At 34.6% G+C, this 19918-nt stretch overlaps 1 protein-coding gene across 1 annotated transcript; it reads left to right on the top strand.

The window, feature by feature from the left end:
* The first annotated feature begins 4749 nt into the window (after positions 1-4749).
* On the top strand, positions 4750-15566 carry LOC126979323 (hexosaminidase D-like). The gene is made up of 4 exons (XM_050828566.1): positions 4750-5195; positions 10996-11187; positions 12689-12801; positions 14498-15566. Exons 1-4 carry the CDS (start codon positions 4833-4835, stop codon positions 15477-15479), a joined length of 1650 nt encoding a protein of 549 aa, XP_050684523.1. The 5' UTR covers positions 4750-4832; the 3' UTR covers positions 15480-15566.
* Positions 15567-19918: the final 4352 nt, after the last annotated feature.

Raw genomic sequence — 19918 nt, 5'->3', positions numbered from 1 at the left:
TCTGACAAATTTATGAACCTCTTGGTTGAAGCAGTTTTACAAATTTGTACAAATAAAGATAAGTTAACTATAAATTCAAATAGTATTAAGGAAATTCTGAATAACACTTTTAGAAAAAAGACACCTAGTTAATTGTTATTATGGATACATTGAATATAGTGCAGTGGAACGCTCAAAGTATTATTAGTAATAGGCTTATTTTTACAAGGTTTTTATATGAAAATCATATCCATATTGCTATAATTTCGGAAACTTGGTTAAAACCACATCAGTATTTTTTAATAAAAGGCTATAACACAATAAGGAATGATTGTGGTAATAAACACAATGGTGTAGCAATTTTTATTCATAATAATATCACATTTTCTAACATAAATACATATTATGATAGTGCTCTACAAAATGTTTGCATTAAAATTAAAATTAATAACAAAGAACTGAGTATTGTGAGTTTTTACAGTCCTTCCAATTCAAATCCTCCATTTAATAAAAACAATTTAAACAGTTTAATTAAGTCCATTCCAGAGCCAATGATATTTGCAGGTGATTTCAATGCTCATCACATGTTGTGGGGATGTGTTGATACATTGCCTCGAGGTAAAGATGTTTTAGAGGTTATAGATGAGAATGGTCTTGTTATTCTGAATAATGGTCAAGCTACCACAATAGGATCTCCATCTTGGCGTCCTAATGCTCTTGACTTGACTTTGGTAACTCCATCTTTGGCTCTTTTATGTGACTGGTCAGTTATTGACAGTCCTCTGGGCAGTAGTTATCATCTCCCTGTAATAATAAAAATGGCAGTAAGTAGTGATAATATTAGTTTGCAAAACACATTATGTAATAATCTACATTTGCCCACTCACCCTAATTATAAGCAGGTGAATTGGAATATGTATAGTAACTTAGTTGTTTCTTATTTGGATGATGTTAAATTTGACACTTTATCTTCAATAGATGCTTTTAATTCCTTTTGTAATATTTTACTTTCTGCTGCCAAGCAGTCAATCCCTAGCTGTCTGTTTTCCAAAAGTTCTAATAGTAATAATGCTACTAGTTCTTGTTCACAAAAATCTTTTAAATATCCTTGGTCGCCTTGGTGGAATCAGAGGTGTACAGAAGCAGTTTTAAATGCTAAAAATGGTTACATTAATTTTAAAAACAACTCCACTGATGAAAATTATGTGGAGTTTAAGAGATTGCGGGCTTTAAAAAAACTTATCTTAAAAAGTGAAAGAAGAAATAGCTGGATAGGCTTGTGCAATTCATTTAATCGTTGTACTCCTTTGTCTTCAATTTGGAAATACATGCGCAAATTTAACAAAACTTACATTCCTGACAGTGTGTTGAATGATAGTTGGATTCCAGATTTTCTACAAAAGTATACTTCTGACTTTGTATCAAATGAGTTAACTAACTATGTAAATGTTGTTAATGATAGTAATAAATATTTGATAGAGCCTTTTTCTTTACAAGAACTAAAATCCGCTTTATTTACTAGAAGAGATACATCTTTCGGTCTTGATACCATTCCATATATTTTACTCAAAAAACTTAATTGCCACAGTCTCAACATCTTTTTAAATAATCTTAATCGCCTATGGAAGGAGAATACTATTCCTGCAGAATGGAAAACAGACTGTTTAATCCCAGTTTTGAAGCCAGACAAAAATAAAATGTTACCTGACTCTTATAGACCTATAGCTCTCACGTCTTGTGTTGGGAAGATATTTGAGCAGCTTCTAAAACAACGTCTCGAGTTCTTTATAGAACAAAATTGTCTTTTGCCTAATAATCAGTTTGGTTTTCGCAAAGGTCGGTCTTCTAGGGAGAGTATAGCGCAGTTACAGCTTGATGCGCATCAATGTTTAGCAAGTAATCAATATCTTTTGTCTGTATTTTTTGACATCTCAGGTGCCTTCAATAGTGTAAATATTGCCGTGCTTTGTGACGAGTTATCAATGTTAGGGATACCAGGTAAAATAATAAATTGGATGCAATCCTTTTTGACTGACAGAAAAGTATATGTAAAATTTAATAAACATTTGTATGGACCACGACTTTCTTCTCTAGGTGTTTGTCAGGGGGGAATATTGTCTCCTTTAATTTTTATTATGTACATAAGACGATTGAACCTTATTTTGGGGCCAAATATAGTAAACCTACAGTATGCAGATGACTTAGTCGTCTATGTATCGGGAGTTGATCTGATTAATTTAGCCGCTACTATTAATAAAGCACTTGTAAATTTATATCAATACTTTTCTTATCTTAATTTAAATGTAAATCCAACCAAATCAAAAGTCTTTGTGATTGGTCGTAAACGCATCATATTGCCTCCCATTTTATACAATGGCATTCCACTGCCTATTTCATGTGACATAAAATTTCTAGGTGTAACATTTACTCCAAAACTTTCTTGGAAAAAATATACAGATAGTGTTATAATTAAAGCGAATAAAGCTTATAATGTATTAAAATCTTTGTGTGCAACGTCGTGGGGAGCGGACCCTAAAATATTGTTAATTTTGTATAAATCGCTTATTCGTAGTCATTTTGAATATGGCTTTCATTGTTTCGCCGCAGACAGCAAAATTGTTAATAGTCTGGATAAAATACAAAATAAATGTATGCGTACAATATTGGGTGCACTTAAAACTAGCCCAATAGCTGCTATGCAAATCGAGGCCAACCTTCCTCCTTTGTGTATTAGATTTAGTTATCTTAAAGAAAGATTTATTTTAAAGCTCTATAGCTTGCCGACGAACAATCTTCTTAAGAATCTTATTGCTTATCAATCGTCTTCATTTCCGAGACAGTTGTTTATCTTGCAAGATTTTTCTTCATTTTTTAAATTTCTACAAGATTTAAATATTCATCGGAATAATGATATACTTCCCTGCCATGCAGGTTCTTTTCGATGTAAATATTCTGCAATTAATGTTGTAATAGATCCAAATTTAACTTCAAAAGAGGAGGTTCATGTATTATTGTCAGAATGGTCTAATTGTAAATTTGTTTATACGGATGGCGCAAAAAACAATAATAACGTTTCTTTTGCAATCTACCTTCCTGAAATTAGGAAGGGTATTGGCTTTAAGATTAATAGATATGCCAGTATTTTTACTGCTGAAGCCGTCGCTATTCTTTTTGCTTTAAAGCATATTAAGAAACAAAATCAACTTAATAAGAAGTGGGTAATAGTTAGTGATAGTATGAGTGTGTTAAAAAGTTTGTCAAATAACAAAATGAGTGCTAACATCAATTACATCATTTTTGCTATAAAGGAATTGTGGTTCGAACTATGTTTAATCGATATTAAAGTGGATTTCGTTTGGGTCCCGTCCCATATAGGAGTAGCAGGAAACGAAAGCGCTGATTTTCTAGCTAGAACTATCATTAATATATCCGATCTATCCCTATATCCTGATTGCAAAGATCTAGACATTAACATACCATATACAGATATAATAAGTAATCTAAAACAGCGTATGACTCTTCTTTGGGGAAGATATTGGTACAATTGTACAGAAGTTGAAAATAAGGCTCATTCGTATACTTTGTTAGATAATCCCGTTAATAGCACACCCTGGTTTTGTAAGTTTAAAAATAACGCTCACAGAAAGTTCTATACTACAATAACACGAATGCGTATTGGTCACTATCGATTGAATTTTCATCTTCATCGCAAAAAAATTGTCTCCTCTCCTTTTTGTGACCATTGTAATAAGCAACAAGATCAGTCTCTGGATCACATCTTTTTTGATTGTTCGTCCTTTGGCATACAGCGCCTTGTGCTGATGGATGAGCTACTGGAAATATATGGTGCACCCAATATAATCCCGCTCTCAGTAATAGATCTATTAAAGGACACATCAACTTATATGTCCTTGTATAAATTTGTATGTAGTACTGTAAATACATTGTAATTTGTAGATACATACGTTGTAAATTTGTTTATAATTATGTAAATACGTTATAACTTGTACATATACAACTAGTAATAGCATAGCGCAATTCGCGAACTGAACAGATAATGTAAATAGGTAGGTATTATTCTAAAAAGTTATGCAAATTACACTGGATTTGACTTTAAGAAAAGGGGAAAATTATTAGAGACTATATTACTGGATTTGGACTTACTAAAAGGAAAATATGGAAAATATTCTTTAGAGAATTATACATTAACGGAAATGGTAAAATAACTGATGACTTTAAGACTGGATTGGATTTGATGAAAGAAACTACTATAAATATTCGCTATCGAATATACATAATTGGAAAAGGAAAATGGAAATAATGTAAGATGAAATGAGAAAACTGGATTGGACTTTTTGTAAAACAAAATAGTGAAAATAATAAATACCAAAGAAATGAAAATACTAACGACAAGGCAGTAAGGCCCCTGGCTATAGCCTGTTCGAAAGAACGAATTAATATAAAAAAAAAAAATCAACCTGCTTCTTTTGTGTTACAGTGATGCGCGCGCATCTTCAAATTTAACTCTCATCATTTTTTCATAACGTGCCTAAAGAAGTATAACTTCAACAAATAAAGAGGTAAATACGTCCAGTTAAGACGTATTTGAATCGTACGAGACTTGCACTATGCATACCCATGCCCTCATACGATAAACACAGCTAAATCGATGACTAATGACACTTAAGTCTTATTATATCTATTGTAGGTCGCATCCCTACATATGCATACAAGGCCATATCTCAGTTAGCTGCCGGTATCGTAGTTGATTACACATAAACAACTAAATTGACTCTATAGAACATATAAAAACTCTTTGACATTTGTGATTTGAAGATTCTACAGATTATAAAATGAATCTAAGGAAATATATAAAGTTTAAAGTGCGTACAGTGATAGCAATGCTACAATCGGTAAAAATGAAAGTTTTCATTATAACTGTGTTATTAGTTGTATATTTTATTATGTTTTTCGTTGTGCTGGAATTTTGGTATTCAACAAAAATTGGGCAAGTGGAAGGCAGTTTGAATTTGGAACACGTTACCGTCCACATTGATATGAAGGGATCACCTCCGAAGTTGACATACTTGAAATCATTACTGCCTGAGTTACAAGAGTTAGGTGTGACTGGACTTCTGTTAGAGTATGAAGATATGTTTCCATACGAAGGAAGACTGGTGAACATAAGTGCTACTAATTGTTATGAAAAAACTGAGGTATCTTTACTTAATATTTTGATAGATAAAAGAAACTAATAAGGAGTTATGCTTCTTATGGAAAGTGATAACCGATGCCCATGCTCTATTCCGACACTAGAAAGAACAGTAGAAACAATTGCTCGATATCGATATATATTCCAGGATCCACAAATTAAAGAGTTAGGTATAAGCTTAATAACATAACCTTATCTCAAAGTTAAAAAAAGCTAAACCTACCCTTACGTGTTATTGAGTGCTCTGCAACTTTAATTGGTTTTTATTGTTTTAAATAGTTTGAATGTACTACGTGTAGAAGTGCAGCATATCAACTTAACGTAAACCAGAATGTTTTTAAGGGTAAATGTATACACTACTATAATAAAGTCCCAGCCACTGTTCAGGCATTATCTATAAATAAATTTAAATGTTTTATAAAAAAATGGCTCTGTCGTAAATCCTATTACTCCACTGCTAAATATCTAAATGATCGGACAGCCTGGGACTAGATTGTGATTATTTTATAGCTATAGAAATAACTGTACAATATTGTATATTTTTATTGAAAAGAGCTCAAAAAAAGAATGCTGGGAGAGTTTCTTGCGCCGCTTCTTCTCTCTCAGAGCGCCATTTGTTTCCGAAGCGGTAGTAGTATCTAGTAGTTATTAGAAATGACATCAAAAAGAATTCTAAAGGAATCCATTTTGAGAACATAAATGATTTGTATGCCTTTATGCCTTTTGAAAACAAGTGTAAAAGCATCATTAACTATTAAAGTACGTATTTTTAAGTGATTAAAAAGTTTCCTTTATAGCTGTTTGTAGACGTTTCACTTTTCACTATTACAGATTTTTATGTATTTCACGCCTCGAAAGCAAAGCGGCCAGGTTGTACTTTATAACCGACCTGTCAAGGTCACACGATTTCTACTCTTTAAACTGCATATTTTTTTTCTATTACTCTTACACATTATAAAAAGCACATCAATATAATGCTGAGACACTAATGAATAATCCTGATACTTTTTCTAAGTTGTCTAATACGTATTAATATAAAAAAGTTCATTATAAAAAAAATATCGTGGACGTCCATTAGTCTGTGGTTCAAAAAAACGGCGTGGTACGGATATCTGAGAACGACTTGACGAAAAGACTTAATTTATTTTTTCACAATTTTCAGAATTAAGCAGAGAAGGTTCCTTTCGAAATCACTACTGTAGGCCTGCTCTAAATTTTTTTTTTAAAAAGGTAGGTGATTTTATTTTATGCCAAATTTAACTTTAAAAAAAATAGCATGAGCGTTCGAGGCGTGCACTTTTGGATTTTCTAATTTTGTTAGTATAATGTTAATGCCAAGAATTCAAAGTGATTTTTACAATAAACGGTTGGAATAAATAAATAAATAAGTTAGACAAAATATTCTGGTATTACAAATTACTTTACAACACACTTGCTCGTAAGGTGAGCCTTATTACATCCTATTTATGTTTATATCTATATTTATACATTCCATTACATAATATTACACATGAGAATTATCCTTACAAAGACTGTCGTCTTACCGGGAGAGAATCGCCCACTTTTTCCCTGGTACTAGGGGCTAAAAGCGAGGTTTTCATCAAGGTAGGAAAAAAATATATTTTGTCGCATAAACGCATGGTGTAATTAATTTTATTGACAAACTAGCTAATAAATAAACATAATAAATGAAATACTGTTTTTTATGAATTTTTTAATACAAATAAATTTTCATAACAATATTCAAGAATTATTTCGTAAAATATGCGCTCAGTTGTTATAATGAAATTGTTTCACATCAGAACTGTCGAACCGAGCAAATCTTCAGTAAATTCTCTCATAGAAAATATTATGTCCAAACAAAACAGATATTGGAAATTAAAATAATTATGGGTCCGAATCGAAATAAAAACTATCCTATCTCTCAAGTTCTTCTAAACTGCACTCCATGAAGTAATCCTTATTAAAATCCGATCATTGTAGGAATTCAGTGGGAACAAACATCCAGATACTGGATTTATGCATATTAAGATATTGTTTAAATTAGTTTTATTTTGAAAATTTATCTTACAATGCAATGCACCTATTAACGGAAATTTATAAGAAATACTTAACGAAGATATTCTCTTACAATTTCAATAGGAAATATAACGTAAGCAAATATTGCACCCGTATTATGATTTTCATAGACCGAGTCCCCCTCAATTTGTATAGGCTTATGAGAGTAATCCGAACAGAATTAACTATTGAATTGGAGATTTGCTTTGGAGCTACGACTGCGGTACCAAACTTTAAACATGGACCAGAATACACGATTCAATATTATATTATATACTACCCTTTCCTTACCGGGCCTTAGGCAGGCTAAGCTGCTCGAGGTGGCCATTAACCATTAGGTGGGCAAAGCTTTGCATTAACTTAACCTCTCTGGACACTGCAAATTTAAAGGTCTATACATAAATAAGCCCCAGTGAATCCGGACTATGTAGATTTTGCCAAAAGGCATACGAAGACCGTTAACACATCCTTCTGGAATGTGAGGCCATCGCCCCAATGAGGGCGGGATGCCTGAAAGCCCTCAATATCCACGAATAAGGACCACTGAGTTTACTACGCATCTTAAAGGTCATCAGCCTGGAGAATGTGGTTTAGATACATATAAGAACGCCAATTATGTAAGGGAATAATTTCTCTAAACGGTGCCTAACTACCTCATCACAACGAGCATAGTCATCACTAGGGCGTTCGTCCAAGTTCATGTAGGGGTACAATTATATATCTAAGTGCTACTTTCCACGATATTAATAATAACACCACCCTTACTCGGATAAATTGAATTGATATCTCATTATCAGTTTGAGTTTCGATGTAAACATGCGAATCCTCCTAATAGGGATTCCGTTGGTTACCCTCAAGTTCGTAACCCAAAAAGTATTGATAATAATATAAATATAACAAAACTACGCCTAAAAAACCGACTTCAAAAACTGAAAAGTACAAAATACACCTCTTATCTAAACCTGATAACATTAATATGAATAAAATACTACCTATTTCATAAGGTTTAAGTCGGTGCCGGCCTGCTTAAGTTGTTTTGTTCTAGACGAAGCTATCCCGCTCAAAGGTATTACATTTGGCTTGGTACCAACTTCAAACCTATCAATATGTAGTATTTTATTAATGTATAGCTTAACGTACTGTAGTAGCAAAGCACAGCGTACCGTATTACCAAAGCGTAGCGACATGACGAGAATGATGAAGAAGATAAGGGAACTAATTGTAAGTGTGATCCGGAAACAACACAGAGATTATGTCTTATTATACCTATAAAGCATAGCGTACACTAGTAGCAAAGTACAGCGTACCGTATTACCAAAGCGTAGCGACATGACGAGAATGATGAAGAAGATAAGGGAACTAATTGTAAGTGAGATCCGGAAACAACACAGAGATTATGTCTTGTTATACCTATAAAGCATAGCGTACACTAGTAGCAAAGTACAGCGTACCGTATTACCAAAGCGTAGCAACATGACGAGAATGATGAAGAAGATAGGGGAACTAATTGTAAGTGTGATCCGGACACAACACAGAGATTATGTCTTATTATACCTATAAAGCATAGCGTACACTAGTAGCAAAGTACAGCGTACCGTATTACCAAAGCGTAGCGACATGACGAGAATGATGAAGAAGATAAGGGAACTAATTGTAAGTGTGATCCGGAAACAACACAGAGATTATGTCTTGTTATACCTATAAAGCATAGCGTACACTAGTAGCAAAGTACAGCGTACCGTATTACCAAAGCGTAGCGACATGACGAGAATGATGAAGAAGATAAGGGAACTAATTGTAAGTGTGATCCGGAAACAACACAGAGATTATGTCTTGTTATACCTATAAAGCATAGCGTACACTAGTAGCAAAGTACAGCGTACCGTATTACCAAAGCGTAGCGACATGACGAGAATGATGAAGAAGATAAGGGAACTAATTGTAAGTGTGATCCGGAAACAACACAGAGATTATGTCTTGTTATACCTATAAAGCATAGCGTACACTAGTAGCAAAGTACAGCGTACCGTATTACCAAAGCGTAGCGACATGACGAGAATGATGAAGAAGATAAGGGAACTAATTGTAAGTGTGATCCGGAAACAACACAGAGATTATGTCTTGTTATACCTATAAAGCATAGCGTACACTAGTAGCAAAGTACAGCGTACCGTATTACCAAAGCGTAACGACATGACGAGAATGATGAACATGAAAATTAGTGTTAGAGCCTTGGTATGTAGTAATACCCGTTAAAAAGCGCGGAATGCTTAATATCTTCGGTAGCCAAAGATAAATTGACGCTGTGTGACGTTTTTAAGTTCGCAACACCGTTTCACACTGTCATGTGTTGTTTTATAGGCAGCCTAGCGAAATTCACTACGACTAAAGCGATTCATTGGATTGTATGAAACGTGCAGTCATTGATAGATTGTCAGATGACGGCTATAATCTTGTCAAAGTCCGAGATAGCCGAAATCCACAAGTTTAAAGCAACTGTTCGCTTTCAAACTTAGCCGGATTATACTTACGAAACTTAATTTATTATTTTACCTAAGCAGTCCCATCTCTTTTCAAACTGTGTGCAACCTCTATATTTCACCACTTTAATTTATTTTACTACACGAGTATAGCCCAACGAAAATTTATTTATATTTTTTTTACCATAAGAATATTTCGTCTAGAACTCAGACTAATATTTTTACTACACAATCGATAGATCTCGACAAATTGAAATTCAAACAACCATCTTAGCTTCTTTCAAAAAGAAAGATTCTAAACAGAAACTTTGTAATAATAAAATTATCATAAAATGGAGATATTTCCCCTTCTTCTGGAATCAATAATTTACAATCCCCACTTAATTCCCCAATTAAAATTCATTGATTCCTTGGCTATCGAAGATTTTAATTAGAGACATTAATAGATGCAACATAATTTTATGTATCTCCAACATCAACCTCTATATCCATATTTGTTTATCGTAATTTTTTGGACACACCAAATTTTACATTTACAGCTATTTTGCAGCTAAAAAAATGTATAATTAACAAAAGTAAACTTATTAAAACAGAATATATTACAGCTTAAAATTAATACGAATCTTAAACTTCAGCTGCAAATAGGCACAAGCTCGGCATATGCTGACACACATATCATGTATGTTCAGCGCCGATTTTCCGCTTGAGCCATTCTGTGACCTTGTAGCTGTCCCAATACGTATATACGCTATGATTTCTATAATTTTTAAATTTGTTGTGAATTATACGTTTTGATTTACGACTTTCTCGGTGTAACTAGTATCGAACCGATGGTTGCTTGCTCTGTGGTACGATTTGGTTAAAACTTGTACCTATTTCTATATTTTTTTTATGAAAAAAAGGGATGATACGAGCAGAATGTTCAGCTGATGGGAAATTCCCATCCCATTGGGAATTGATACGCCCTGCTCATTACAATTCAATGCCGCTCAGGATTCGTGAAAAACCCAATCTGAGGGGCACTACAGTTACGGTCGTCACCTACAACAACAACACTAGCTACGGCACCCTTCAGATCGAAACACAGTAATGCTTACACATTACTGCTTAACCGCAGAAATAGGCACCGTTGTGGTACCCATAATCTAGCCGGCATCCTGTGTGAAGGACCCTTCCACTGATTCTAATATATTCTTTTACATTTAATCCATCTCTAATCTAATCTATATCTAATAATTTGATCTAATTCAATTATATTTTTTACAGCTATACGACTTTGTTTCATTTGCTACTCAATTAGGGCTTGAAGTGATACCATTGGTTCAGACATTTGGTCACATGGAACACGTATTAAAACTGGCAGAATTTAAACATTTGAGGGAAGTGCCGCTGTACCCAGACTCCATTTGTCCAAGCAAGGCAGAAACTCATGGTCTAATCAAGGATATGTTGGAACAGGTATGATATCCCAATTAGTAGATTTCACCTGCTTTCTAATATCTGTTACCTGCCCCCAGCAGCGTATATACAAACTGAGGAATAATAATAATAATATAAACACACTTTTACACAAATTAGGTTGCAAGACATCGATATATATCAAACGATATACTTACTTAAACATACATAAATTCATATAAACATCCATGACTCAGAAACAAACATGTATATTAATCATATAAATGTTTGCACCTACCGGGATTCGAACCCAGGAGTAGCTTAGTAGGTAGGGTCGCTAACCACTCGGCTATATAGGTCGTCATGAATGAGCTTACTGGCGAGGTGTTATTCGGACGAAAAGACATAAGTAGCTTCAAACATACACATACACACGTACACTTTCTTAAAAGTCCAAAAACACTCCTATTATTCCTCTGATGTAGCAGGAGAATGTGCTGTGATTATTTAACATCAGGAGGACCTTCGTTTTTCTTCTTTTTCCATTAAAAAAGCATTGACAACATTATAACACAACATTACTTTGACCAGTGTTAATTTGTTTTTTTCGACCTAGACTAGTAAACAAGGGCCGCTAAATAAGAGACGAGACGAACAGGACGTTCAGCTGATAGTAATTGATGCGCCCTACCCATTACAATGCAGTGCCGCTCAGCATTCTTGAAAAACCCAAAAATTCTGAGTGGCACTACAATTGCGCTCGTCACCTTGATACATAGTGTGTAGTGTAGTGGTACCCATAATCTAGCTGGCTACCTATGCAAAGGAGCCTGCCACTCCTCTCTCATTTAATACTCGACGATCGCTGCTGCAGTGAACAAAGGCCGATTCGCTTAGATAACAATTAGTTGATTAGACGAATTCATAATTAAAAAATAATGACTATACAATAAATACAAGAAACAGACCAATTAGAGAAGGCCTCATAAACTAACGACCAGTAAAATTTATAAAATATCACTGCCTTACAATATCACTATAGTGTACCCGTGACATTACAATGGCACTAAAACCAGGCCGTTAGTTTGTAAGAAATGAAGTGGAATGAAAATCTACTGGTAAATTATTATATTACTAGTGAAATTATAATATCACGGCTTTGACAATATACCTGCGACATGTATAAAACTTTTAAAATAGATAACGTTAATTTAAAAAAAAATGAAGCAGAGTTTTAGTTAACAGGTTCACCAGCCACCACCAAGTGACTCCCGATCACAAGCATGACGCATGGAGCAGCCATCGCCTCACTCGACCATATTTAAGGGAAGGGAACGACCCTTCCCACGTCGTCACCATAACCCTTTAGCCACCAAGTGGCATTTAAGTGACCACGACGAAGCTTGTCAAGAGAAGTCAACCAAATAACAAAAAATAATGTCCATCTACCCGTCACCCTCGAATCAATATTCAATATTCTTATGTTACCGCTCATCTTCATCTAGTGCAATTTTGGATAATAATATGGATTTATTCATTTTATTTTATTTCTTATTTTTAGGTTATGATATTCCACAATGAAATAACACCTCTGAAGCATTTCCACATTGGATGTGATGAGGTATTTCAAATAAACAAATGCCACTTATGTACTCGAAGAGGGCTCAGAGATACGTAAGTATTATTTTTGTTCCAGATAAGGTCGCCCATATGTCTTAATACGACCATAAAGATCTCAGCTAAATCATGTGGCTAATAAATACAATCGGCCACTAGGCCGAGTTGACACCCAATAACTCTAGTGAGCATCGTCCCCTACCCATTGCTGTTGTACCGATTCGTTCAATTCACCAAATCGGTGCTGATATTTGTAATACACGACTTCAGCTTACACGTTTATAGTTCTTGAACCACAATACGAATTTGCTACTTACTTTTTACTTTAAAAGCCTATCATCTGTCCTGTAAATGACTATACGTAAATATCCAACCCTCGCATATTTTCCGCGACAGCGTATTAAGTGTTTAACAGCAGAACATACTATAATAAGTTTTTACTACACATCATTTTAGCTGGATGACGTCCACTGCTGGATAAAGGCCTCCCATAAAGATCACCATTTTGATAGGTCCTGCGCTGCCCTTGACCAGATCGCCGGTCCAGTGGGAGGACTTTACTGCCCCAACGGCCATCTGTCCGTTGACCTATGTGCCCCGCCCACTGCCACTTCAGTTTCACAACCATCTGGGCTCTGTCGATGGCTTTGGCTCTCCTACGGATCTCCTAATTTCTGATTCGATCTCGCAGGGAAACCCCGAGTATATCTCAATGCCTTCTGAGTGACCATGAGCTTCCTGATAAGTAAACTACACATATAATATTATATAATATATGGTTAATTTACATCACCTTGGCACGCAAGCAGCACCGGCTTATACTTCGGATCCTGTATTATGACCAGTATACTCCCTGCACCGCACTCGGGACCCATTGGTTCATCAATGCTCAGCTTCTCAAAAAAAATATTCTTGATATCCATCATCACATCCACTACCGTTGACGTTTCATCATAAAATATCACAAAAATCCTTATTCCAAGATACTCGAAGAGGTGATCGTTCTTCTTCATAAACCATTCATCCAAGAAACAAGCAGATGGACACCTGAAATAAAGCAGTTGAATCTGCCCATAATAGTGATAATATTAATTGAAGTACAACTCTTTATACAACCAATGGAATTGTCATAGACTTAGATTTTTGGATCCACGGATTAGAGAGGCACGGTTTCGAATCCTGCTTCGTCCATTTATTTTAGTTTATTGATTAAATATGTATATCTTAGATAATTTACGTCTAGATAGACTGTAACAGCTGTGAAAACGTTAACAATTAATCTCTATTTTGAGCAATGCACGCACACTAACACAAAGAGACATACAAATCGCGAGTGTAAGACGTAGCTTGTCACGCAAACTAAAGTAATAAACCTGGCGAATTTGCATCGGTTGTCAAAGCATTTGACAACCACAGTGTCTACAGACATTCATTTTTTCCATTAAAATTATATTTCTTATCAGTGAATTAGTTTCTGAATTAATGTGTGTGAAAAAAATAGTTTTTTTCTGAATTGAGAACTTCCGTATAACACAAGAATGTACAGGTCAGTGTTTGAAGTAATAGTATTTTAGAGCGAATAAGTGCTGATATTAATCAGTCGGAAAAGACTGATCAGTTTAAAAAATAAATCATCATTACATCATCTCTTTGTTATCAGCTTGAAATAAGGATAAGTCAAAGATCCTTAAGGTAAGGTCCCAAGAGTCCAAAAAACCATTGCGCATTAAGTAATATGCAGTATTTATTTCAGGGAAATATTCGTTTCGCATTTAAAAGCTGTAACGGATATTGTTAAAGCAGCTAGTCCAAACACAACCATATTGATTTGGGATGACAGTTTAAAAAACATTCCACTGTATAAATGGGAATCATTTGTACAAGATATCGACGTCGAACCAGTATGCTGGGACTATGGAACAAGTGTATCAGTGTCTCATGTAAACCTGATGAAGTATCATGAGAAATTTGGAAATATATGGGTGGCTTCAGCTTTTAAAGGCGCCGATGGTCGAAGTGCCTCATTTCCAGATATTAGAAGGCGATTACATAATCATTATAGTTGGTTGACGAATATTTATAACTATAAATTTGGAAGTGAAAACATGGTGTATAAATTTAAAGGTATAATACTCACTGGTTGGTCGAGATACAGCCATTTTGATCCCCCTTGTGAACTTTTACCCGTGTCTATACCCAGTTTATTCTTTAACTTGATACTTATCAAACATTTTAAAACATATGGCCAATTTTTCAACAACGAGTCAACGAGTCTAAGCACGTATATTTCTACATATTTTAAAGATGAATTTATGTCTACCCTCAAATGCAGTGACGTGGTCAATCTCGACTTCATTGATGGTCAACAGTGCCTTTATAATGGACATGAATTGTTCACCAATTTGAAACATCTTGAAATTATATCATCTGAAATATATTCAAATTTGAATGATGAAACAAATGATTTAGCTTCGATTGCGTTTTATACTAAAACCTTTAATGTTAATATGAACAAGCTAAAGGATAATATTCAATTTTGTAACGATACTCTCAAAGAGTTATGGCATATAGAAGTTAATTTAAGACGTAAACTTAAGATGTATTATGGAGAATGGTTTGTTAATGAGTATGTTGATTACAAAATGTATAATTTGGTAACTAAGATACAAGAGCTGTTAACACACCTGAAGGAAATGATGAAAGTTCGTTCATGGGGTAGGAGGCCTTACAGATGACTTATGGTAGTAATTATAATATAGTATTTAAGGTTTCTAGCTTAGATTAAGGATTGGTCTCCGCTGAGCCGAGCCAGTCTCGAACAATGTGTGTATTATTGTGCAATTACACTTAATATATAAATTTACACTTAAATTACACTTAATAGCAAACATCCAGTTAATAAATAAATCTAACATAATGCAGTTGTAGTTGTTTTTGTATTTTGACATCCACATAACCGATTCAGACTTAAGCTGCGTTGGTATGCATGAGCATTCACCACCTCCCTCCCGTCGTTAACCCAGAGATACAATGGAGCTCCCATTGTAGCCCAATATCGCGCACGAATGTCGTACTATACTAGGTAGGTAGGCTAGGTAGTTCAGTTAACCGTGCGGCTCCCATTTTCAAGCTTATTCTTTTACCAATTATAAAAGTTTATAAATAATATTGTTTCAGTAGTCCATTTATATTTTTTTAAAAGCAAACCTATACCCATAAGTAAACAAACTTAAAAAAATCCAACTCTTTAGTATAAAATTTAAAAATGGATATTTTTAGAAGTTATCTTGTTTACCCGCCAGTCTCAAGAGTCCGTAGACTTTATAAATCTACATCAAAAGGTACTATAACTATTTTTAAGTGCTTTTAATATCATTTATATTAATGATATTATAAGTAATTGTTATGTACTATATTGATACTGATACGTCAGAATATTGATTTATAGGCCCTAGTAGAGCATACCTACCTACATACAGGTAAATATTCTTCTTCTATGCGATCTCTTTCGATATTCACGTATATATTTTTGTTACAAAATGTCAGACGTGTCCACATTTTATAAAGTATACATTAAAAATGATCCAAGTAAAGTACACCGTCTTTTCACTTTATTTATCCGATCCGAGTGATGTCGTGCTTTGTCGTCACGAGAGAGTATTAAACATTGATTGATTGCCCACCAACTCGAGAGGGAGTTTAGAAGATAGAAAGAATCGATACGGAAACGAGTAAAAAACCAATGCCAATTTAATCTTTATTACCTTTTATGATATAAGTATTTTAGATTATTTAAACACGACTCATATTATATTTGAACAATTTGTTATGTTTTTTAAAGTGATAACCCTCACTTCTAGGATTAATACACAAATAAAATTAATAATAAATAAAAGCCACAACCTGAGAGTGAAACAAAGCATACAAGATTTTATAACGATACGTCACTCGACGGTTAGCTCAGTTGGTTAGAGCACCGGCACGGAACGCCGGAGGTCGTGGGTTCGAGTACCGCATCATTCATAAAATTTTTTTTTCAAATTTTATTTGTGTCGTATATTAGATGCAGCACCTTACAAACTATTTTGTTATGTATATTACACCCATTGTAAAATACTCTATTTGATTGAAAAGAGTGGTCGTTCAGTTTCTCGTATGTTCTTCTCACGAGCTCTACTTTTTCCGAACATATGGTATATTTTGTAATTTAAAAGAAATATTTAAAGAGACTAATTGAATAAAGCTTATTTTACTTTTACTTTGAATAAGACAAAACATAAAATAGGCTGTTCTTTTAGGTTTTTCAACATCATATCTATACTAATATTAAAGAGGTAATGTTTGTGAACTTAAAAGGCGAAGTCTCTGGCTCTACTGAACCGATTTTGTAAATTCTGTTATCAATAGAAAGCCACATTATTTGAGAGTTTCATAGGCTATGTACCCCATCCCCGCCACCGCCTGTCACTCCGTGGGATGATCGTGCACGAAGTTGTCGAACTATATCTACCTAACTATTGGTACCCATCGAAGCTTACCTTACCAGCCTTGCTATGTTGAACCGGCACAAAGAAGGGATTTTGGGGCGCATTGTGACGTGCTGTGAAAAGTGTATTTCTATTCGATAATCGCAAACGAAAACTGGAATGGATAATTCCGTTGAAGTTGCAACAATCCAGTTGTATGGTAACTGGTGGGTCGTCACTACAGTCTAATCTGGTCTAGTGTATTCAGCACAGATTCAGATACGGCCAAACAATAACAGCCGATATCTTTTGTGCTAAATTGCGAAGAAAGATGGTGAAGCTCGCAGAGAGACAGCTCCGACTCGTCAACTGATCTTCATCATTGCTCCATGCCATAGCAAGACCTCACACGGATCAAGAAACCGTTGTAAGTCTACAAAGCCAACGTAGCCGTTAGCCCTCCATAGCCGCCAGACATAGCTAGCCCCAACAGATTGCCATATTTGACCAATGCCTTCTCAGATTGTTGGGTCTATGTAGAAGCAAAGGCTTAAATGAACTCCCCGTGTGGATGACATAACTAGGGCAAATACATACTTCGACTAAAAACATACACTTACTTTACAAACAAAAATGTATGAATTTTTTAATACTTACCTAAGAAAATGGTGCTAGGGCTGCTGCTTCTACTGCCAAAGACAGCAAGCGTTGCAAATATGTCGGTGTTAGTGTTTGTGCTGTTTGGTGTCGGACCTGAACTTGGACCGTGGGGCCCAGAGGCATGGAGAATGTACTGGTAATCCTAATAAGCTGGCAGCTATTTCGGCCAACGGCTAAGCTGCCAGTATTCGTGCTACACTTCCCAAATTCAAATTCAAATTCAAATATTTTTATTCAAAATAGGATGTGACATGACTTAACGAAAGTCTAAAAACTACCACCCATTCCAAAATGAATGCCTCAGACCTGAGAAGAATGGGCGCAACAAACTCAGCGGGTTTTTTTTTTTTCTCATCGAATAAATATGTTTACAAAGTAATATTGTACAATTAAACTTATTATTAATAGCCTGTGGGCGGTCACTCCATTCCCAATCTGTGGTATCATTAAGAAAGTCATTTATGTTATAGTAACCTTTACCACACAAACGTTTTTTAACAATTCTTTTGAATAACGTAATACTTTTATTTTGAACATTTTCTGGGATCTTGTTGTAAAAGCATATACATCGCCCCACAAAAGACTTACTAACTCGACTTAAAGTAGTAATGATAGTTTTAATTTAATGTATGTAATCAGAGTATTGTAAACATATTTATGAGATTTGTTTTATTTGAATAAACATAAACCCAAATATTATGAAATACTATTATATCTGTATAATTAACTTACTCTACACGCGGCCTATTCACTAACAATGATAACGGAAGATTATTCCTAAATTAAAATATAGCATTTTAGGCTTACAGAAATATTTGGGTATCATTATAATATTTAAAACAGTCCGACCAGTTTGTATACTTTAGCTCCTTTTCGATGCATAATTAAAGGTAATTAATATTCATGAATCTAAACGATACAAAACCTCAAATAAATTCTTTGGAATAAAAACGAAACAATCAAATGGCTAACGTTATCATCAACCAATACAAAATGAATAAATTCTAGAACATTCACCGCTGTGGAAAGCCGCTCGGATTATAGGGTGGCATAATTAAATTCTTCAAAGCTTTCCGAGCGGCGATACACGTCACTTCCATTACACGTAACAATGTGTTGGAAAAATATTGTCAAGCTATTCCATTCATTCGTGCAGACGGCTGGAAATTAAGCCCTTTGTGGCGCGTGTTTTTTTGTACTACCCGCCTATTCTCTTTGACTTTTGATATAGAATGAGGGAGTTTAATTAAGGATTTTTATTATTAATAAGAAGAATGCTTTCAAAGAGCAAACATTTATAGAATTCCAAGAAAGTAATATAGTACAAAAGCAAAGGAAATCGTGATAATTCTTTCATGAGAATACTGATTGGAAATCCATTGCTTAATTGGATTGAGCAAAATACAATTCCAATGAATGAATATATCAATTCAATACATTTGCTAATTAATTTTAACCTTTTTTTAAATTTGATGTGTTTATGTGTGAGGAAAGAAATTCTGTTTGATATATAAGTTGTTATGTTATAAATGTGTGATGTGAATTATCAAATATGTCGCTCAGGATTCTTGAAATACTCAAAAACTCTGAGCGGCACTACAATTGCGCTCGTCACCTTGAGACATAAGATGTTAAGTCTCATTTGCCCAGTAATTCCACTAGCTTCGGTGCCTTTCGGACCAAAACACATTACAGCTTCATGGCAGAAGTAGGCGCCGTTGTGGTACCGATAATCTGGCCGGCATCCTGTGAGGATCCAGAGTCCATAAGGAGCCGCCCACTGGTAGTTATAGTGTGCTCTAAGAAATAGGGGTTCACTATAAACCCCTTATTCTCGTGGTTAGTGTTATCGTAGGCCTTCCTTTGATGTCTTAGCGAACTAATAGAAGCGTCCTATGAGATGATTTAGGCACCTATATGACATGGAAACCCTGCACAAGGTATCGTGACAATCGTAAGGTAAAAAGTGTTTGTTTTAATTCGAAATTTTTAATAGAAGAATAATATAAAAATTGAGTTTTGCTTCTTTTTCATAATATAAAACCTCA

This window comes from Leptidea sinapis, chromosome 3, assembly GCF_905404315.1.
Source record: "Leptidea sinapis chromosome 3, ilLepSina1.1, whole genome shotgun sequence".
NCBI lineage: Eukaryota > Metazoa > Arthropoda > Insecta > Lepidoptera > Pieridae > Leptidea > Leptidea sinapis.
Note: the sequence above shows the minus strand (reverse complement) of the source record. Positions and strands in the feature narration are given on the sequence as shown.

Excerpts from the sequence above, each read along its gene's own strand:
- LOC126979323 (XM_050828566.1), top strand. The coding sequence starts at position 4,833 with ATGAATCTAAGGAAATATATAAAGTTTAAAGTGCGTACAGTGATAGCA. Across the intron at positions 5,196-10,995 it reads ATTGTTATGAAAAAACTGAG|CTATACGACTTTGTTTCATT; the intron begins GTATCTTTACTT and ends TATTTTTTACAG. Across the intron at positions 12,802-14,497 it reads CGAAGAGGGCTCAGAGATAC|GGAAATATTCGTTTCGCATT; the intron begins GTAAGTATTATT and ends TATTTATTTCAG.